The following is a 22,474-nucleotide window of genomic DNA, read 5'->3' on the forward strand; positions in this document are numbered from 1 at the left end:
AAACAGCTAAGCAGCAATTGGAGGTGCACTTCTGGGATGAGAGGTGTCCAGTAACAAACAAGAAGGCTTCCCTTTAATTTGGAAACCACAATATACAAATTGGTGAGAGGTGTCCAATAATCCACAGAGAAGGCTTCTTTTCATTTTGGAAATTAATCTTAATAGATGATTGACAATATAAAATTTGTATGGTCTATAAGGATGCCAGAACAGGTTTTTGCAGGATTTGAACATGTTGGATACCATGACTTTGGATTTTGGTTTGGTTGCTAAGATTTAATTTTTCACTCTACTGATTTATACCGGTAAAAATTGATGAAATTTGGGTCAAAATTATTACTAATATAAAATCTAAAATATTTGCTACTGACGGTTTGTGTAAGTCATCCTCTTTTCTCCTCATGATATTACCTTTTTTTTTTCTCCTCTCTTCCCCTTTGCCGTGTATGAATGAATGCATCAATTTACTATAGTTTGTTTTATTAGCTGTGTGCATTCTATCTTATCCTAACTTTAATATGTTCTTTTTACAATTGTTAAAGGCATTCACGCGAGCAAACATTATTGTTCAAAGATTGTTTCTGAGCACAATGGCTCAGATTTGTTTTCGCGGAAGACTGAAGCTAAGAAGGAACTTGGAAGGTACAAGAATCTGATTTTTGTAATACTGTTTGCATTCTAGTTCTTCCCATCTGAATTGTGGGTTATGGCTCTTACATTCACATTTTGCTGTATGTATTTTATGTCTTCTTTTCCTTCTTCGTGGCTCCAGAAACGTCCGAACTCTTCTCACATCCAACACCGGTAACACGAGCAGCGGCGGAGGCAGCTCAAGAACTAAGCAGCCGTTTCTATTGTTCTCGAGCTCTTTGATTCCTTTGGCCGTCTCTGTTTCGGATATTCAATCGCAATCTTCGTCTCCTTCTCTCTGCGATTCGTCCACTTACGATTATCGGTCTCTCTTTCTCTCTCTTCAATTTGTTTTTTTTTTAATTATCTTTTTCGAGTATCGCTCCAGTGACGTTGCTGGACCAATAACTGATTTCCGTAGAATATAAAATCTAGTGTATCCTTCCAGTAACCGTACTGGACCGATAACCGATAACCGTAGAATTATGAAATAAATCCAGTGTATCCTTCCATTAACGTTACTGGACAAATAACCGATTTCCGTAGAGTATATAATGTAGAGTATCGCTCCAGTAACGTTACTGGACCAGCAACCGGTTTTCTGGAAATATGAAATGTTTTTAGTGTTTTAGTATCCGCACTGCTGGGAATTTAAGAATCGTTCAAGTAACTAGAACAACCTTGGTACTGTAATGGTGCTGGACCGGCAACAGATTTCTGTAGAATATAAAATGTTTTAATTGTTTTAGTATTGGCAGTTTTGGTAATTCATTTGGTACTTGAAAAATGGTTTAAGGTAACTAGAACAGTCCTGCAACGTTACTGGTCCAGTACCGTAAGGAGCAACATTTGTTTTATGTTATGGTCATCGGTTAAGGGTATTAATGTGACGTATTATGTTGCAAAGTGAAAATGGTAGTTATTGTGTTGATTATGACTGTGGTTTCTTTTCTTGATTATGTTTTTTAGGGGTGTAAGCATTGGTGGGAAAGGAAGCACAGAATATGAAGTGAAGGGATCTCACAAGGAAGTTTCCCAGGAGTTTATTGATGAACTCAAGGCCATTTGTCAAGTATTATTTTTGTTATTAAAGAATTTTTTGTGAATTGTATGGAAATGATGTCCTTTTTGCTTACGTCTGGTGATAAAAGTATCAATTAGTTTATTTATTTAATTTGTATAGGATAATGTTACATTGGATTATGATGAGAGGTACTTCCATGGAAAACCACAAAACAGCTTTCACAAAGCTGTTAATATTCCTGATATCGTTGTTTTCCCAAGGTGAGATTGCTTCTTCATTCTTGGCCTTGTGTTCTTTTTTGAGTGCTTGGTGCATTTATCTTGGTTTAATACTGTATTTGATTTTTCCATTTAAGAGGTGCAAGTAAGGGATACGTTGAACATTTTGCAAATTGAAAATATGTTTCCTTATTCCATGGGGTTTAAGAATCAGTAGGATTTTATAGATGCCTAATTTTTGAAACAGTTGGGGGTTAACTACTCTGGTTTTCATACTGTCTAGAATAAATCTTTCTCATGTATTTTGAATAGAAGTTAACTGAAATTTATTTATTTTTTAATTAATTATAAATTTAATTTGCTTAAAATCTTGCGAAGTAACTCATTGAAATTTGATATTATTTGGAAACACACTGAGGTGAAATGTTTTGTTTATGTTAAATTTCAAAGAAATAATGTGCATGTTTATGAGAAAATCAAATTCAAATAAGGTAGCATCAACAACTGGTGTCTGTTCTTTTGTGTACGAGTATATCATATAACATTCAACCCCAAGTGTTGGTTGAGTGGTTAAGACCTTTTGTTCCGATGAATAGTTTAGGGATTTCAGCTTCCCTTACAGCCATTTACTTGGGATATCATATTCCAAAAGGTTATTGGGTACAAGGTTGTAGGCTTTTGGAGTGGTCCTCAAATTGGAACTCAGGCACATGTACCTTTAGGAATTTCTAGGTATTTAAAAAGAGAAAGTTTTTATCATGCACCGATCATTTTCTTGGTTTGCTATGCTTATCACTATTGTAATTCCTTTTTGTCCTGGACTAAATTGCTTTGTGTTTTGAAACTATCGTGGTTGTTGTGAAAGCTTGTTGGAGATTTAAACATCCTATGTGCAAATTCTGAATATAGATTTGTACATAGCAATTATTGTAGATCATTGGATATGATTACTAATATCATGTGCTTGCAAGAGAGCCATAACAGGGTTTTAAAAGAGAGTTCTCCAAGTTGCATGCAGTCTATTTTGGAAGTTCTCTTCATATTTCATAATTTTTTCGCAAAATATTTTGATTTATAATTTCTTTATGCAGGTCTGAAGAGGAAGTTTCCAAAATTGTAAAATGCTGTGACAAACATAGAGTATGAGCTCTTCCTTTTCGCATTTTAGTGAAAGATGCCATTCCTTTTCTTCTTTTATTTGGATCTAAACATTATTCCTTAAAAAAATTTAGCATCCGCTTCTAATTGGATAGTGCTCAGTATTAACATTTTATATTTGATGCTTGTAGATCATATGATATGATATAATGACATAGATTTCTCTAACTAAATCTGAAGATTTGACCCTCAGTTCTCTAGCTATATCTAAACATTTTAATCCTCATTTACCTATGTATTTTGTTTTTATTTGTATCTCTTTTGTTCTTGATTATGGTATGACGAAATATCTTGCTCTTTTGGAGCAAGTACTGACTTGGGTTGTCTTTATGTTATAATCAGATCCCTATTGTACCATATGGTGGAGCAACTTCAATTGAGGGTCACACCTTATCTCCTCTTGGTGGTGTTTGCATTGACATGTCTATGATGAAAGTATGTATAATCTCTTTTATATCTGCCTGGGATGAACTTGATGCATCTACTTGAAACATTCTGATTCCTGAATATTGTCTTCTCAAGAACTACGCAAGATTCATATCTTTAATACCATAAAGGACCCACAGCCTAAGTGGAAGCTGTCAATGTCTTTTTTGAGCATGTCTCTTCTGCTGCAACTTATACAAGTCACCTCTTAACTTAAATCTCTAAGCCTGTTGGTGAATGCAATTATTCTGGGGGCAGAGATCTTTCAGTTGCATATCTTATGAATGTGTCAAATGCATACATGTATTCTGGAGTTTTTTTCTGCTTTTATATTTTATATTGGCTTATGCTGGATTATGTTCATATTTTAGAGTGTTAAAGCATTACATATTGAGGACATGGACGTGGTTGTTGAGCCCGGGATCGGGTGGATGGAGCTCAATGAATACTTGGAGCCATATGGTCTATTCTTTCCCCTTGATCCTGGTCAGGTTACTATGGTTCTCTTCTTAATGTTATTAATGGTCAATCATTCTCTGCCCTGATTGATATTTTGGGACACAGCTAAAATTATTTCAAACTCTATATGAAGTCAGAATTTTTCAAATGTGTATGCCCTGGACAGTGTAGTGTGAGTTGCCAAGTTTTTGCTTGAGTTTGTCTCCTGCTTCCCAAGAGCTGCCTCTCTCTCTACCTCTGTCTTTTGTTTTTTCTGTTGTCACTTTGGCAATTGAGGTGAACATATTCATAAATTATCTTGATATACAGGGCCTGGTGCAACCATTGGGGGGATGTGTGCTACACGTTGCTCTGGTTCTTTAGCAGTCAGGTAGTTGCACTGTTTCATTAGCTCTGACATTTTATTGATTGCTAAGGGTATTTACATGTGAGATTGCTGTTCCTAGTAAAAAGAGATAGTAGTACAAAATTATATGTTACTTGACCAGTAATGGAATACTTATCTCAAATTTTGGCGAGAAATAGTAAGTAAAACCAAAGACCTTTTCGCACCTCTGTGTAAGTTTTTGCGTTTTAATATTAGGAATATCTTTATTTTCTAGAGTTTGAATATATTCAAGGGTTTGTCTTTAGGTGAAGTTCAACTCTAGATGCAAAATGCTTTAGCAACAAACTAGTTCTGGAGTCTATTTTGATGGTTCAGTTTGCCTTTTGATTTAATGATTTTGCTTTTAGCATGTAGGTATGGAACAATGCGTGATAATGTCATCAATCTCAGGGTTTGTCAGTTTCCCTTCTCATGTATTATTTAGCCATAAAGTGATATATCTCTAATAATGTGTACACCTCAGGTAGTTCTTGCCAATGGAGATATTGTCAAGACAGCTTCTCGTGCACGAAAGAGTGCTGCAGGGTTTGTTCACTTATCTACATCAATCTAGTTATTATTATTATTATTTTTTAATTAATAAGGAATAGACAAAGTAGAACAAAGAGATTCCAACCATTATTTCTTGAAATTACGGAAACAACCATTAGACAGATATAATTGGTTGAGCTTTCTTGAATGACAGTTTAACATATCAATTGATCATCCATTGTTTTGCTATCATTAACTGCCTTTACTCCTGATACATAAATCCAGTAATCCACTACAATTCTTAATTATGATTGTGTTGTAAATCGAGTGTGTTAACTCGCATTTATGTTATGAGTCTTATATATGTTTTTTTAACTAGGCTATGTAAAGCTAATATAGCTGAGAGGGGCACATTCTCTATGATGGTCTTTTCTTCAATGCTTGAAATTATAAGGGTTTTTGAAAATATATGCTTTTTGAAAATATATGCGCATAAGGTCATTGTGACTTCCTTGAGTTTGCCTTCTGATTGTATTTGTTTGTTATGGTCCTCTTACATTTGTGAGGAATCAAGAAATTTTCTTTAATTATCAAGTGAAATGCAAGTAAAAGGGAGAAATGCATTTCTACTTAAGTTAGAGCCATTGCAACTTGTATTAGCAATGCATGTATATCACTGAATGTGTTTGGTTTAATTTTGTAATGTTTCTTAAACAATGTTAGTTTTTCTCTATTTTCAATTTTGCCTTGTCAGTCTAGGCCTTTGAAATTTTAATTCCTGATATATTTGTTTTAAGAAGGATTTCTTGGTCCATGATTCCCATCCTTTAGTCTGTCCACAATTTGCATTTCCATGCATGGAATATCTACTCAATCAGCAATAAGTTTGAGTCACAAATCTTATATTTTTAGTTTCATGGTGCTTAGAAGATTCGTTTTTCTTTTTCCTTTCCTCTTTCCTATTTTTGTTCAGCTGTGAACCTTATAAGACTTGCTTATATTAGGTATGATTTGACCCGTCTCATAATTGGAAGTGAGGGAACCCTGGGTGTAATAACAGAAGTTACTCTACGGCTTCAGAAAATTCCTCAGCATTCAGTGGTAACTTGACCTTTCTCTGTTGGAAAGCAATTCTGTTTTAGTTCAATTCAAATTTCTAACTAGTATTTTTCTCTAGACAAGATGGGATTTTACTGAGATTGAAATGATAATTATGTTGTGTACATGCTGTTAGTAGCACTGTCATGATTAGTTATATATTTATTTTTAAATTTACGGTCAGAACATATCTTCTACGCTCTTCTGATGCTTGCTATATAAAATTGTTCTGAAAGGAAAGCATAGAGCTTGCTTGTGCTTAAAATCCATACTCTTCTCATCAAATAAACAAATAATCAGATTACATAGAACATGGGAAAAACATATGCAGTGAAAAGTTAGAAGTTGTACCCAAGATAATTGGAACCACCTCAATATTGAAGAATAATGTTGCATCTCATGATAACTGGAATCATGTAATATACAAGAAAACTTTAAAACTATATAACTTCAATAAGGAAGTTTTTTGATTTCCTGCAATTTGTGCCATTAAATGCCTCATAGAAGTAATGAATTTGGCATTTATAGTTTTGTTATTGAGTATATCTAACTCAAAACATAATATTTGCATTTAGCTTTTATGCAATGGAAAACATAAGCCCTTCAAATTATGTTTATCGCAGGCCGTTTATTTCATTGTTTTTTCTCTCTATTCTTTCTCGATTATCATTTAAAAAATTGAAAGTTAACAAGTTCCAACTATTTTTAAATTGGAATGGTTGCCTTTACTTAAGATTTGGGAAAATTTGTAACCAAGTCTTGTGGATGAAAGCATCTGGAGATCTAGATAGACAGATTAGGTTTGTGATTTGCATTTTCTTATTGTCATAACTTGTGGGTCCTGCCTCATGCTTCTATAAATCTAATTTGTTGCTAGATGAGCAGACATATCTCGGCTGATTTGATTGCCTCATGAATCAAAGCAAACACTTTACCCCTTGGAGTGTGCTAAGAATTGTAAACAAGCAAATCCCTTAGAGAAAACAAATCCCTTAGAAAAAACGGAGGGGGGAAAAAGACAGCTTTAGGCTGCCAATAAAGTGATAAGTGTTTCTTTTTGCACTTAAACATGAGTTTGCTGACCTTGAAATTTTGAGAAGTTTTCCCTTATGGAGTACTCGATTCTCTTGCTATCCATTTTAATGGAGTAGTTAGAATGTACAATGAATTTTGTTGACTGAATTTGATGATGTTGTAGGTTGCAATGTGTAACTTTCCTACAATTAAGGATGCAGCAGATGTTGCTATTGCTACTATGTTGACTGGTATACAGGTGGGGCCTTATCTACAAGCTTTGTTCACTTATTCAATCCCTCTTCAGTTTTTTTAGTTTTTACAAACTCTACAGGTGTCAAGGGTGGAGCTGCTGGATGAGGTTCAGGTTAAAGCTGTCAACATTGCTAATGGGAAGAATTTGCCTGAACTTCCGACTCTGATGTTTGAACTTATAGGCACTGGTGAGATGAGATACCTCTTTCACTATATTCATTTTGTTAATCAATTTAATTGTGCCAATTTTAGAAACATTCTATCATGCAGCCCATTCATTGTAACTTTTCATTGGGATTTTGTAAACCAAGGTCATGTTTACATGTACACAGATCAACCTGCTAAGACAATTAGAAGGAATTTGATATTTCATGATCTGAGACCAGACAAAAATTTCTTGCTAATCTGAATTTGGGCGGTTATCCAATTTTATAAACCTTATTTTCTTCCTTCTTTAGATCTTAATGGATCTGTTATATTTACGATATGCACAGCTGGAAAAATGAGATTGGTAGGCCTCAATTCGTATATAATTTGATTAAGTATAGGATATCATAGTAATATATGCAGATCTTCTTTTCATTTTTCCAGATGGAATCTGGCTTGTCTTTGGAATCAACATCTGATTCGTAGCATGACCTAGGCTAATGTGATGGTGGATTAATGCAAAATTGGGGGAAAAATGAAGCGATTAAAAAAAGTTAATCTGTACCACAGTTACTAATTTCATGTGTAAATGCACTTTGTTTTTCACTTTAATATGTTTAAGCTATAGTTATCAGAATATGTACACAAATAGGAGCGTGGTTGAGTACGAGGTTGTGGGTCAATCCTACTTGGGTCAGTAATTATGTTTGCCAAGCAAAAAGAAAGGAAGTTGTGCTATAGCGTTTGATTTTTTGAATTTTATCTGAACATATTATTCCAATAAGTGTGGGTGTGAGGTGTGCTCTTCAATTAATGGAGCCCTGGGGAATCTTGTTCATGGAGTGACTATTTAGAGTACTTGTATAATTAAATTGCAAAAGGAAAAGGAAAAGGAAAAATAGTGATGTAATCACAGTCAAACAGCTAAGCAGCAATTGGAGGTGCACTTCTGGGATGAGAGGTGTCCAGTAACAAACAAAGAAGGCTTCCCTTTAATTTGGAAACCACAATATGCAAATTGGTGAGAGGTGTCCAATAATCCACAAAGAAGGCTTCTTTTCATTTTGGAAATTAATCTTAATAGATGATTGACAATATAAAAATTTGTATGGTCTATGAAAGGATGCCCAGAACAGGTTTTTGCAGGATTTGAACATGTTGGATACCATGACTTTGGATTTTAGGTTTGGTTGCTGAAGATTTAATTTTTTCACTCTACTGATTTATACCGGTAAAAATTGATGAAATTTGGGTCAAAATTATTACAAATATAAAATCTAAAATATTTGCTACTGACGGTTTGTGTAAGTCATCCTCTTTTCTCCTCATGATATTACCTTTTTTTTTCTCCTCTCTTTCCCCTATATTTGCTGTGTATGAATGAATGCATCAATGTACTATAAAGAGTTGTTTTATTAGCTGTGTGCATTCTTATCTTATCCTAACTTTTAATATGTTCTTTTTACAATTGTTAAGAGGCATATTCACGCGAGCAAACATTAATTGTTCAGAAGATTGTTTCTGAGCACAATGGCTCAGATTTTGTTTTCGCGGAAGAGCCTGAAGCTAAGAAGGAACTTTGGAAGGTACAAGAATCTGATTTTTGTAATACTGTTTGCATTCTAGTTCTTTCCCATCTGAATTGTGGGTTTATGGCTCTTACATTCACATTTTGCTGTATGTATTTTATGTCTTCTTTTCCTTCTTCGGGGCTGTCACCTTTTTATTTTGATCTTATTCTAGGCTATAATGTATAATTTTGAAATTAATATTTCCAAACCTTTTCAGTTCAGTAATATTGTACAGTGGTTTTACCTGTTCATAAGCTCCCATAAATAAAGTAGAACTAGATATGTTAAGATGAGGAGTGTTAATGAACACTCTCTTTCTCACTCACTCTCATTGTGATATGTGCAGAAAAGACATAAGATAATAAACAAATGATTACTCTCTTTTTCATTTTATTTGTCTTCTTGTACACATGTCAAATGGGGAGTGGGAGAGTGAGAGAGCAAAAAAGAGATGTTTTTGGCCTTTCTCATGTTAAGATATAACAATATGGGTCTTGTTTTGCGCTCTTAATTCCCTGGTGAAACTTTTATTTATCTTTTAGATGGTTTTCAGTATGCACAAGTTTTTTGATTTGTAATTCTCTCTGCATTCTGTAAAGTTCTTTGGCTTTCATACAGATAAGGAAGGAAGCACTGTGGGCATGCTTTGCAATGGAACCTAATTTTGAGGCAATGATTTCAGTGAGTCAACTGTTAGTGAACTTGTTCATAAATTTGAAACTACTTGGTTTAAATAGATTAGAAAAATTTCCATAAAATGATGTAGGACTGGTGGAAAATAAAATAAGACAGGTGAGGAAATAGAACGAGGTAGGGAAAAAGAAGGAAATAGAATAAGATAGATAAGGAAATAGAATGAAGTAAGGAAAAAGAAAGGGCTTGAGAAATTGAGGAAAGAAATAGATAATTGGGGAGAAAGCCAATCCTCATTGTTGACGCTTTTTTTTGGTTGAATGTTAACTAATAATGTGGACTCGGGTATCGGGGCATCTGAATCTGACTTTAACGCATAATCTTACCTTGGTGATGACTACAAGTGCTCGGTCGATCAATGGAAGGTGATGTGTGATTGGTCTGATTAGCGTCTAAGTTTAGGTTTCTAGTATAAAGTCGAAGTCCAATGATCGCGCAAGCTAATTAAGTCTGATTAGTGGTCTTCTTTGTCTTCTGCAAACCAAGCCACAATTAGAGGGAGTCGATGAGGGGTTTCCACGTTAGCGGCCCTTTGACGTTCAAGTTAGAATTTGGTATACCTTAAAATATAGAGTGAGATGCTTTAAAAAATAATTAAGTTTAGTGAGAGAAAGAGTAATTAAATTGTGAAATTGAGAGTTCCATGGCTTAAATATTAAGGCACTATATGTAGAGGGGGAGGGTTAGTGGTCTCCAAAATGACAATCCTTGAGGTTGAATCACGTGTTGTTAACTTTTTGGCATACAACCGCTATGAAATCAAACTTTATAACTATTGTATACTTGTTTAGTCTTGTAGTGCCTTTGGTTGATGAGGAGAGCTAGCCATGGGCGATGAATTCTTTGTGCGATGAGGAGAGCTAGTCATGAGTGATGAGTTCTTGAGCTTTGAATTCGTGGATGATGAGATTTTAACCATCTCATTTCGATGATTTCAACTTTAACGATTTCAATTTTAGTTGGAGGGAATGTTGTTGTGTTCCCAAGACCAAAATCTCATGAATGAACTAGGCATCGTCTTAAAAAAAGTTGATTTCCCATGGCTAGCTCTTCTCAACACCAAAGGAGCTCATTAACCAAATACCTCGTTGCCAATGGCTAGCTGTCCTCATGAGTGTACAATAGCTTTGAAGTTTGATTTCACAACGGTCATACGCCAATAAGTCAACATTATATGGTTCTACCTCAAGAATTATCACCTTAGAGACCATTAACCCTCCACCTTTATAACTTGTATCCCAATATTTGAGCCATGATACTCTCAGTTTTACTATTCATTTACTTTTTATTTTCTATAATTAAATATTTTTGGGAGCATCTCACTCTAGATTTTCTGATAAACTAGATTCTAATTGAGTGTTGTCGTCGGCTCTACGCTGACGAAACCCCTAGTCGACTCTCCTTGACTATGGTTATTTTGTAGAAGGCAAAGAAGACTACTCATCAAATTTACCGTAGCTTGGTTGATCATTGGACTTAGACTTTTAACTATGGACTTAAACTTGGACATTGATTGAACCAAAGATGCATCGCCCTCAACTGAGTAGCCGTAGCCATTGCCATTGTAAGATTTACTCTTCAAACTTGAATTTGGACGCCCTGACAGTTGGGTCCACATCACTAGTTCGTATTCACTAAAAAACGAGCGTCAACACTCATAATCAATAATCTATAGTCTACACAAAATTGAAAATCAAAGCCTATTTGTATAGTGGTTGAGCATAAATAAATTATGAAATGGAGTTCTCTATTGTGAACAGAATACGCTAGCAATGATTGATTTGGCTTATAAAAGTATTTCTACTTAAATAAGCATGTGGACATATCATGCCTTAATCAACTCGACTTTTTCAAGCTGAATTGCGAATTTTTACTGAAAATGCTTTTCATATATAATTCCCTTTTCTTTGACTTAAAGCATCTTTGTTAATTTGTATTTGTTATTATTGTAAAGATTGAAAGAACCGAAACAGAAGGCCAAGAAACACTTGAAAAAGGAAGTAATTTTTAATTACAAACTTTTCTTAATATTTACAATATATAGTTACTAACTAGTTAAAAGTTAATTATAAGAATTAGTTCATATAATATGGTTCTTGTAAACACGCCCTAAGAGAATGCGATAAAGAAATTTTTTAAAACAAGAGTATCATTTAAAAAAATAAAAAAGGGAATATTTATGTTCTTTGAGAATCAGTCTTATAATACAATTTATACATGCCCTAGGGGCACATTTTAACTTAACCAGTTTTGAAATTGTAATTCCTTTTTCTTCCTTATGTTGCTTAAGCCTCTTTTACCTTATCCGTTCTTTTCTTCAGGATGTATGTGTACCTCTATCTAGCCTTGCAGAATTAATATCGAAATCCAAAAAAGAGCTTGATGCATCTCCACTAGTTTGGTATGCTCGGAATGACCTCTTCTTTTTATTTTCTATTATAGGATAGTTTACAGGTTGAAGCATTTTTTTGTTTCTTTATCAGCCTGGGGGGTTCAACTGATACTTCTATCACGTATGCTTTGTCGTTGTAATAACAGCACAGTTGTTGCTCATGCTGGTGATGGAAACTTTCACACTGTGATTCTGTTTGATCCGAAGGAAGATGAACAGATGCGGGAAGCAGAAAGGCTAAACAAATTCATGGTCCATACTGCCTTGTCGATGGAAGGTACATACATTTTTTCTGTATATTGAGGCTACAGATAGTGGTGCTTAGTATATGCACACATGGGCTGAACCAGGTTTCAATTTAAGGTGGGCTGGAGCATAAAATATTCCTTAACTATAAGAAGGTAATTAATATTAAAAAATTTGTATTAGGAATATTAATAAGATATTTTATTGAATTTATTTTTACAAAAATTTGTATTGTTTTCTTTTTAAATCTCTACCCAACACATTCCTAAATCCTGAATATACAAAATTCAATTTCTTATTTTCTAATTTTTTTTTTTTTCCAAAATAATTTCGTAAAACAATACCAAATCTCTCTTTTGTTATCCAAATGCATTTAGTTTAAGGTTTATCTGTTGCATCCTCTGTAGAAAAGATATATGTACTCATAATGCATGCTACTTCATGCTTAATTACTGTTAGCGGAAAGTTTTTGTGCTTCTGATGGTTCTGTTTTATCAATGAGCAGGAACCTGTACTGGTGAACATGGTGTTGGCACAGGGAAAATGAAGGTATTTAACTAGAGCTGTTCTCTGTTTTGTATGTGATATTAAATGAGTCAATCATCAAACAAAGTCAGTATCATGGCCATCTTCTGGAATCTAATACCACAATTCTGTATTTATATTCTTTTTTCTTGGCACATCCATTGCCGGTAGGGGTGGGATAATCCGGTTAACCGAACCGGATGGGGTAAACCGGAAACTGAACCGGTTTATAAAATAAACCGAATTTAAACCGAACCGAATATTCGGTTCGGTTAACCGGTTTTCAAACCGGTTTTCACATTATGTGTTTCTGTGGTTACCATTCATCCATCATCATGCTTGAATTAGAAGACATCCATTACCCTGTTTCACATTAAGATATGAATCATTACCCACCGAAACAAAAAGTTGCCGAAACAAACATGGAATTAAGGTTGAATTAGAAGACATCCTTGTTGAATCGGCGGTGCCGCGATGGACTAGGACTGCTGATCGTGGAGCAGTTGAAGATTGAAGATCTGAATAGGCGGAGATCTAGCTCAGCTGTGGTCGTCGCCTTTGGTCGCCGTTCGCCGTCGTTGATGTGAATGGTTAACGATAATGAGAAGACAGTTTGGAGAGTTTGGTGGTGGGTGGCGCTGGTGAGTGGTGATGGAGTCTAGAAGAGTGGAAGTGCCGAAGTGGAGGTGGAGTTCTTGCAAAAAGTTGTAGTGGAGTCTGGATTGAAGGGTGGAAGTGCCGAAGTGGAGCTGTGGAGGTGGAGTTTTGCAAAAAGTTGTGATGGAGTCTGGAAGTGGCGAAGTGGAGTGGAGGTGGAGTTTGATAAAATAAAATAAAAAATTTCTTTATATACTTAGGGTTATTTAGGGTAAAAACCGGTTTGGGGAAGCTCTCAAACCGAAAACCGAACCAGTTTGCAAAAAAACCAGATTTTCGGTCTGGTTTCGGTTCGGTTTTGAGTTCGGATCAGTTTTAGGATAATTTCTCCCACCCCTAATTGCCGGTCAATGTCATGTGTGTGTGAGCTTGAAAAGATATTCTATTTGGTGAAGTATAGCAGGGGATGCATAAACTCAATTCCATGGTGGGTGCTATTAAAAAAATTCACATGACAGCATTTACAGTCTGTGAAAGGTCCAAAATTGAGATACTGGTTTTAGTCTTTTTTCAACATGTTTACTGAACTTGGCTTAGTTTTCGGTGTGGGTTGGGGGGGTTCACTGGAAATGTAATCGCCGTTATAATGAGATTTGCTTTTATGTTTTCAGTATCTTGAAAAGGAGCTTGGAATAGAAGCGTTGAAGACAATGAAAAGAATTAAAGCAGCTTTAGACCCGAACAATATCATGAATCCAGGAAAGCTCATTCCTCCACATATTTGCATTTAAATTTTCCTTTCCGATCCCACACCTTTTTCCCAAGGCTGATTTGCACATGGGCTTGACCGCAAAAGTAGGATCAACAGAATGCAGGTTCCACTGCCTCTGCAGCATTAGAGTTAGTAACCCTACTTACACATTTGCTTCGCATGAAGATAAAAGTTTTCCTATTCACTGCAAGCAGTAGGGAACAAACTCCCTTGTACCAATATTACAGGGGTGGGGTACATGGTATTAGAAAAAAAAAAAAAAAAAAAAAGACTAAAAATATCTGTGCTATCTTATCCGACAATTGAGCAAGAAGGCTTGAACTTAGCTCATTCATCATTTTTCTCTATTGTAATCTATTCAAGCTAGCACTTCCATGTCCAGAGTCCTTATTCTGTATACTATTTAAAATTTTTATGTTCGATTTGGAAATCATGTGATAATAAAAATGAGGCTGATAAACAAATAAACATATCCTTCATGTTGTATTCTTTGATCTCTCTCTCTCTCTCTCTCTTCTCTCTTTTGTTTTTAATGCAATAATTTAGCAGAAATGATGGGAAATGAGAAGAGAATGGAATGGTAGCCCAACCATGACCATCAACAGTGGGCTGAAAGAGCCACCTGAACGAAGGTTTGTTTGGTTTTATTTTGGTTAAATGTGAACACTATCAGCCTAACTTATTGGCGAAAATGTTGGCTTATTCAAATTCTTATGGTCTTTGCATGTTCTTCCAATGAATGGAAAGAAAGCAACTGCACGTTTCAGCACTTAAAAGTGAGGAATTGGCAGAGGAATAAAGCCAGCAAAACGACACAACAAGAGTAAGACAAATTACTGGTCCAATTCCTTCTAGTGGGGCTTTTATTAGTTTTCATTTGTTTACTTGCATAATCTTCAAGATCCTTTTATTATTACTAGGATTCATTATTGATCGCTTCAATCTTAATTGAAAATGATGGATTCCATTTTCTCACGTTATATGAACTTATCTGGGAGGCCTAGACATTAACATTTAGCATCATTCATTTTTGGAGTCTAGTGATGTTTAGCACTTTTGATTTCTGAAAAGGTGCCTCAATTTTACACTGAGAGGGACATCTTTTTAAGGGCATCTATAGGTCACTATCCTATATATCAATTCATGGATTTCAAATGATTCACCATCTCTCTTTCTTTCTTCTTTTTTCCACCAATGATGCTTTGAATTTGGAGGATTTTTGGTTTATTTAATTTTATTTTTGCTTCTACTTCAACCCCTAACTTGGATTCCTCTAAAATTGCTTCTAAGTGGGGTTTATGAACCATTACAAAAACATTGTAGGAAGTCTTGTTTAAAGATCGATTTATTAGGGAATGTTGTCTATTTAACCTTATTTTTAGGTGATGTTGCACATTTTCTCCACCCAATATGTTACACTCTCGTTATCCTATCAATCATGTGACACTCTGTTACATTTGACCTTGTCTAGTTTGTCTAGTAAGTCTTATATTCGATATTTTCTCTTATTGGATGTCACACTCGTGTCATTGTGCCTGACTGGACACGACACTCTTAATTATGACATCCTTAATTATGTTACATACATTCACATTTAGCATTGGACACTATCCTTAGCGGGACATGACACTCTCAATCATGTGAAACTTCCATCACATTTGGCATTCCATATGTGACACATTCATCACATATAGAATTCAACATTTTTTGTGACAGAATATGACACCCATTTATATGACACTCTTGCAATGTTTGAAACTATCCCTGCTTAGTCCAACACAACCCTTGGTCCGTTTGGGGAGCTCACATAGTGGGTGGAAACTTTATTTTAAAACTTATTTATCATGGACAGATTCTACTTAAAACAATAGTATTTTAGTTAATATAATCATAATAAGTCCAAAATCTAAATGGGATCCTAACAATTTGCTATGTTAACGCAATTCAAAGATGCACATTGGTAAGTCTCCCTTAGTAACTAAGCAAATAATAATATATTAATGCCAAGTTATAGTTGGTAACTAAATAATAGAGATTCTCTAGCAAGGAAGTGTCACTTAACCAATCTTTGGGTGGTTGAGTGGTTTGATAAGGACGTTTGGATTCAAGAGGTTTTGAGTTTAAGTCTCTTCTCGGTTGCTAATAGGGGTGACCATTGGAATTCTTACTCAACTGGTAGTTCCAGGGTTTCAAGAGATTAGTTAAAGTACACATAAACTAATTTAGACATCCCTAATCATAAAGAAGTGTTAGTTGAGTCATAAAGAAGTGTTAGTTGAGGTTGTGGTCCATTCAAGCATAGTGTGAACATGCTTAGTAATTGACCTCCAATTACAGTCACAAAGTTTGAAAACACCATCAATTGCGTTTGTATACAACCTATCGCTATCCATTTTGAATATATACTAAAATGCCTTGCTTAATTTGGTATAGTCATTGCTTAATTAAGTATGGTGATAAACATCATTGACATTCTCACTCTTTTCAAAATCAATAGAGTGGTTTCCGAATTCATTATTAGTCTTCTACTAATTACAAAATTGTGATTAAAAATATTGTGTCATTTTAATCGTAATCTGATTTGCTCTACAAAATCTGCTGTTTGATCTGTCTTATGAACACTTACATGGTTATAAATTCTCGCAGATTGTAAGGTTTAGTGGGAATTCTAGTTTTGAACTCGGCTTCATAAAATAAGGTCGAGAGATTTCTGGGTTGTAAAAAGAAATTATAACTCATACTATGTTAGTAATGTTATACTAATAAATCCATTAGATTGATTTAGATGATTTATATTCAAGTGTTCCAAGTAAAATTAACCCAGCAAGTTTATTACTTTGTCAACAATGTAATAATAAATTAATTAGCCCTTTAATCATCTTTGGTCATTTGGGGCTTTTTATTTTATTATTTTATAATCATTTTTTGTTTTCAATGACAGAGATGTCCAGGTTAATTTGTGTATATCTCAACTAATCTTCAGGGCTCATTGAAACCTACAAGCCTAATGTTCTAAAGTAAGTTACAAATATAAGATGTAGTCCCAAAGTAGCTCTAACCCAAGAAGAGATCAAATCTTTTTAATCCTTGGTCAACCCTTTGGGGTTTTGGCTTTATGAGTTTTTTACAGTCATTTGAGCACAATAACATGTGGTAGCTAGCTGGAATTTCTAATTAAATTTGTCATGGTCTCACCCTCACCACTCAAGGAATGGCTCTTGTCTTGGGATATACGAAACAAGTTATCTAAAGCATAGCAATTCTCTAAGCTTGTTGACACTCACATTGTGCTAAATATATATTATTACAAACAACTTCTATATTTATATTTGTTTATTTATTTACTTATTTTCCTTAAGTTGTGACCAATAATCAAAGCAATATTAAGGCATCAAGAAAAGATACACTATATCTTCATCTTATAAGGAAACTAAATTATCGGGACTTTTCTCTGAAGTAGTTTTAAGGGTTATTATCGTTCGTATGACACTTTAAAAAGTAATATTACATATCCTAAGAGATTTTTTTTTTTTTTTTTTTTTTTTAAATTAGTATACCAAATAACGTGTCATCCTATTTGATATGTTATATCATTGTACGAATTCATCACTTCATTACATGTCAATATAATATCTAATGATGATACAAATTTAGGGATAATTTTCAGGATATGTTGTATTATTGTTTTAAAAAAAAAAAACATAAAGAAAAAATGACACAAACCCACAAGTTCATCAGTGAAGAGACATCTTTTTATCAATAAAGTGTGTATTTTTTCATGATATTTTCAAAATGTTTATTAATAGAACTCTAATATCTTTTACTTTTAAGCTCTTATCCGGTTGATAATTTCAGGGTCCTGAAAGATTAGTTGAAGTGCGTGTAAACTTGTCAGACACCATCGACCATTAAAAAAAAAAAAAGAACTATAATATCTATCCTTTTTTTTTTTTTTTTTTAAATTCAAAGACTAAATGATAGTATCTCTAAGCCAAATTACATATCATAATTAAGCAAACTAAAATCTTCAATCTTCCACATATTTAATAATTATCAATTAAACATTAACATGGCCACCAATTATGCTCTTCATCTATGGTCCATATTCAAAACGATAAGATAAACCCCATGACCATCAACACACGTATATGCTAGTGCCATAACATTAACACTTTTCCCCCTTCCTCCCCTATATAAATATATATCTCTCTACACCTTCCTCACAAAAACAACCACAACCTCTCCACCAACCACACCAATGGGTTCTCTCCCTGACTTCCCTAAACCTTACGTAATAGAAGACTGCATGGGAGCCGTAAAACTCTACAATAACGGCACCGTTTTGAGGTGCAATGACACCAAGTTTAAAGCCTCTTACGTCGAAGATGAATCCGTACAATACAAAGATTATTTATACGACCCGAAAAATGAACTCAAACTTCGTGTTTACAAACCCATTTCCGGAAATCCAAACCCTAGATTTCCTGTAATTTTTTTCATTCATGGCGGAGGGTTTTGCGTTGGCTCATTTTCGTGGTCAAACTCTCACAATTCTTGCATACGTTTAGCTTCTACTCTAAAAGTTCTTGTGGTTTCCATAGACTACCGGCTGGCGCCTGAACGGCGGCTTCCGGGGGCTATGGAGGACGCTTTCAACGCCGTGAAATGGCTGCAAAGGAAGGCTATGGGCTTGAGTAAAGAGGATTATGAGTGTGGTGGAGATGCTGCATGGTTCAAAATTAGCGAGGTTGACTTTGACCGAGTTTTTGTTGTTGGCGATTCTTCAGGGGGAAATATCGCGCACCACTTGGCGGTTCGGGTCGGTTCCGATTCGGCCGGGTTTGATCCGGTTCGAGTTCGAGGTTATGTGCTGTTGGCGCCATTTTTTGGTGGGGTTGATAGAACCAAGTCTGAGGAAGGACCCAGTGAGACTGTTCTGAATCTGGATTTACTTGACATGTAAGTGCTTGTTCTTCATTAAATTCTTAATTTCGAACTTAACTGACGAAAAGTTCACTCATCGTAATTGGGTTTGTGAACTTTCGTTCAATTCTCAGATACAAAATTTAACTGTTGTTAGTGAGAATTTGAGTTCGGAGTCATTAAATTTAGTCAAAAATTGATGTATATATATAATGACCCATATAGTTATAATACGTAAGTTTTTTAAGGTAATAATGGAAGTGTTATAACCAATAATGGATTGGCTGAGTAGTAAAGGCTTGGAGTCAAAGGGTTTGCTCCCCTTGTGGTCTCAGATTCGAATAACAAGAACAGTTGTTAATATTGTTAGTTACGGACCGCAGGGTTTACCCTGTTTTGAAAACCTTGTTTTGGGTCGAGAGACTAGTCGAGGTGTCTATCATTACCGCAGGGCTTGTCTTATTTTGGAAGTCTTGTTTTAGGTTAAGGGACTAGTTGAGGTGTGCATAAACTGACTCGAACACCACTGATAACAAAATAATAATAATGGAAGTGTTACATCTCTGTCTTTGTCTCCAAGTTGGAGATGATCCAGACATGAATATTCTATGCATTCACGTGAATTTGAGTTAAGTGTCATGAGTCATATTTTCACTGAATTAATCTTCTTCAAAAATTAAATCAAACTTCGTTTGGCTTTGTTGTTTGATTTGCACACACATCAATTTAACAAAAAGGGATCAGATTATTTATAATTTCTTAGGTTTATACAATATACATAAAGTTTCTTCCACTAGCTACCCACATGTGTCCACTTTCATAAAATTATAACCTAACATTGAGTATTGTTGTTAGTCAAGACCGTGGTTATATATATATACAGTAACGCATCTAGGAATTTCTTTTAGGGTGGGCCAAAATAAAAATTTATTATACATTATTATTTTTGTCCATTGATATTTTTTTTTAGGGTGGGCTAAAATATATAAATTTACATATTAATATTAAAAAAAAAAAATTTGAGGGTGTGACTGGATCCGCCACTGTATATATATATATATATAAAGTGATCCCTTTATTTGTCTTTAGATTTTATAAACCCTAGTAGAGGTTTTTTAATAATTTTTTTTTCAAATAATTAGCTAGTTTTGATTTATATTTAATTATTTGACTTAAATAAAGTTAGAAAAAAAATATAATTGGATATGGTTGATGTCATATCAATTCCATACTCAGAAAGTTTAATTTGACCACTATAAAATTAATAAAACATCCAACGTGCGAGATCTTATCAATAAAAAGTTAGTGTACAATTAATATTGCATTTTTGCATGCTTGCTCTTAGTTGATTGGCACTATTAGTTGGGTCATCAATAATGGCATTCAACTAAACTTCACACATTTCATTTGACTCGTCCCTATCAACTATTTTTGATAAGGATTTTTTCAAATACCCAAATCTGTCTATATAATTAACTTAGGATTAGAAAGAACATCAATATTTGATTTAGAGAAATACTCTACTTTATTAGATGAATCTAGAGTTAAGATTGATATGAGATAGTGTTAACTAGAAGACAAGTAAAACTGGCCAAATGAGGAGGAGGCCGCCGTAGTATCCGTTATAAAAAAGGTTATGAAAGCTATTTTTCTCATGTTTAATGTGTTGTAGACCACTTGGCTTCTCTTCAATCGTCCCTTCTTTCATCATTAACCAAAATCAGCCACGTTTTTGAACCTTTTGTAAAATCAATGCCCACTTTATATTTCCCTTTTTATGTTCACTATATATTAATTATTTGATTTATATCTATGATTTTAAATCTTAATTTCTCTAATGGAAGACGGGAAAATTACATTATTATTGCATCAATTTGTTTAAATATGTTATCTAAATATGTTAAAAGTAACATTATTCTTGTTTTAATTCTCTCTTCATAACATACGTAACTCTTTATAGTTTATTTTTTCTTTTTCTTTTTCCTTTTACGAATCTTATTATTAATTATACACATATAAATTCTTTGAATAAACTAGTATAATGTTATGAAATTGAATGTTTGAAAACTAAATTGATATAATAATCTTGTATTTATATACATAAGATATTATATAATAATCTTGTATTTATATACATAAGATATTATAAAAAATTTATACGTGTGTGTGTGTATATATATATTGTTGGTGATTGGGATGTCCATGATAGTTTGTGCATACTTCGATTAATCCATGAGATCTATTGAACACCTTACAAGTCCAATGAATCTGGTAAGTCACAAATATGGTAAATGGTCACTTGTTGGAACTCGAATACAAGACCTCTGGGTAACCTAAAGTCTTGCTATCCGACCACAATCAAATAGTTACGTGTAATGCATATTATTCTCTCTATTTTTCTCCTTATCTTAATATCTCTTTGCTTATATAGCATGATTAGCTTGATAACCCAAAAGTTAAATCATTAGTATTATGATTAATTTTGATTCAAAGATAGTGCCTAATCCATGATAATATGACTTCTCTCCAAACACCCGAATTGAAACCATGAGATAGTGCTTCATCCAATATAAATTATCTTCTCCTTTGTCTTTTCATTAAAAAAAGAAGCTGGTCTTTTCAAACTTTTCAAGTTATCCAATATTAGAAACTTTCAACCAAAACCTCATAATAAAGTTATCCAATATTATGATTTTTTCAGGTTTTGGAGGCTATGTTTACCACATGGAGAAGCTAGTCGAGACCATTTTTGTGTCAACCCATTTGGCCCCTGGAGCCCTAGCCTTGAACCTCTGAAACTTGACCCTATTTTGGTGGTTGCTGGTGAGTGTGAATTGTTGAAAGATAGGGCTAAGGATTATGCAAAAAGGTTGAAAGAAATGGGAAAGAAAATTAATTACATTGAGTTTGAAGGAGAGGAGCATGGCTTCTTCACTGATGATCCTTACTCAGAACCTGCCAATAAGTTTGTGGAAATCCTTAAGAAGTTCATTTATGAAAATTCAACTTAATTTGGTTAGTTACGCTTCTCGGAACACTATTAGAATATAGCTTCCGTTGGTAAAAGTAAACTAGGAATGACGGTTTTCATTTATGAAAAATTAATTGTTCACAAAACTAGTGTCAATAATGATTTTCAGGTTTTGGAGATGGTGTATGTTTGCAGTTGTGTACTATTAAACTTTATTAGGCTTGATAAATAATGTTTAAATGCATAATTAGTTTAATTATGCAAAAGTATGGGTGTGTACTAAATTTTTTAGTGTAATTTAATTTAAATTTGTGTTCTTAATTACTTCTAATTCTGTGATGATTGATGATCACAAAAGCTTTGAAAAGACAATTTACCTAGAGAGTGCAATGTATTAAAGGCAGAAAATCACTCCAATAATGGTAGATTGGACACCATAATCTATGTATTAAGGGTGAAAATCACTCCAATAATGGTAGATTAGACACCATAATCT

General features: G+C 34.1%; 2 protein-coding genes across 2 annotated transcripts; both read left to right on the forward strand.

Moving 5' to 3' along the window:
- The first annotated feature begins 201 nt into the window (after positions 1–201).
- Positions 202–14,542, forward strand: LOC116142335 (D-lactate dehydrogenase [cytochrome], mitochondrial). The gene is made up of 20 exons (XM_031427763.1): positions 202–265; positions 543–642; positions 773–955; positions 1,600–1,702; positions 1,814–1,914; positions 2,964–3,012; positions 3,373–3,465; positions 3,828–3,942; positions 4,225–4,285; positions 4,658–4,694; positions 4,767–4,828; positions 5,779–5,875; positions 7,071–7,145; positions 7,221–7,329; positions 8,765–8,874; positions 9,478–9,540; positions 11,874–11,953; positions 12,091–12,221; positions 12,696–12,739; positions 13,984–14,542. The coding sequence occupies exons 1-20, from the start codon at positions 202–204 to the stop codon at positions 14,101–14,103; spliced, it is 1,797 nt and encodes a 598-aa protein (XP_031283623.1). The 3' UTR covers positions 14,104–14,542.
- Positions 14,543–18,292: 3,750 nt separating this feature from the next.
- On the forward strand, positions 18,293–22,268 carry LOC116142308 (probable carboxylesterase 15). Its single transcript, XM_031427737.1, has 2 exons — positions 18,293–19,043; positions 21,709–22,268. The coding sequence occupies exons 1-2, from the start codon at positions 18,343–18,345 to the stop codon at positions 22,016–22,018; spliced, it is 1,011 nt and encodes a 336-aa protein (XP_031283597.1). The 5' UTR covers positions 18,293–18,342; the 3' UTR covers positions 22,019–22,268.
- The last annotated feature ends 206 nt before the right edge of the window (positions 22,269–22,474 follow it).

The sequence above is a fragment of the Pistacia vera genome, unplaced genomic scaffold (genome assembly GCF_008641045.1).
Source record: "Pistacia vera cultivar Batoury unplaced genomic scaffold, PisVer_v2 Contig407, whole genome shotgun sequence".
Taxonomy (NCBI): Eukaryota; Viridiplantae; Streptophyta; class Magnoliopsida; order Sapindales; family Anacardiaceae; genus Pistacia; species Pistacia vera.

Excerpts from the sequence above, each read along its gene's own strand:
- LOC116142335 (XM_031427763.1), top strand. The coding sequence starts at position 202 with ATGCCAGAACAGGTTTTTGCAGGATTTGAACATGTTGGATACCATGAC. Across the intron at positions 3,013-3,372 it reads AATGCTGTGACAAACATAGA|ATCCCTATTGTACCATATGG; the intron begins GTATGAGCTCTT and ends TGTTATAATCAG. Across the intron at positions 9,541-11,873 it reads ATTTTGAGGCAATGATTTCA|GATGTATGTGTACCTCTATC; the intron begins GTGAGTCAACTG and ends TCTTTTCTTCAG.
- LOC116142308 (XM_031427737.1), top strand. The coding sequence starts at position 18,343 with ATGGGTTCTCTCCCTGACTTCCCTAAACCTTACGTAATAGAAGACTGC. Across the intron at positions 19,044-21,708 it reads AATCTGGATTTACTTGACAT|GTTTTGGAGGCTATGTTTAC; the intron begins GTAAGTGCTTGT and ends TGATTTTTTCAG.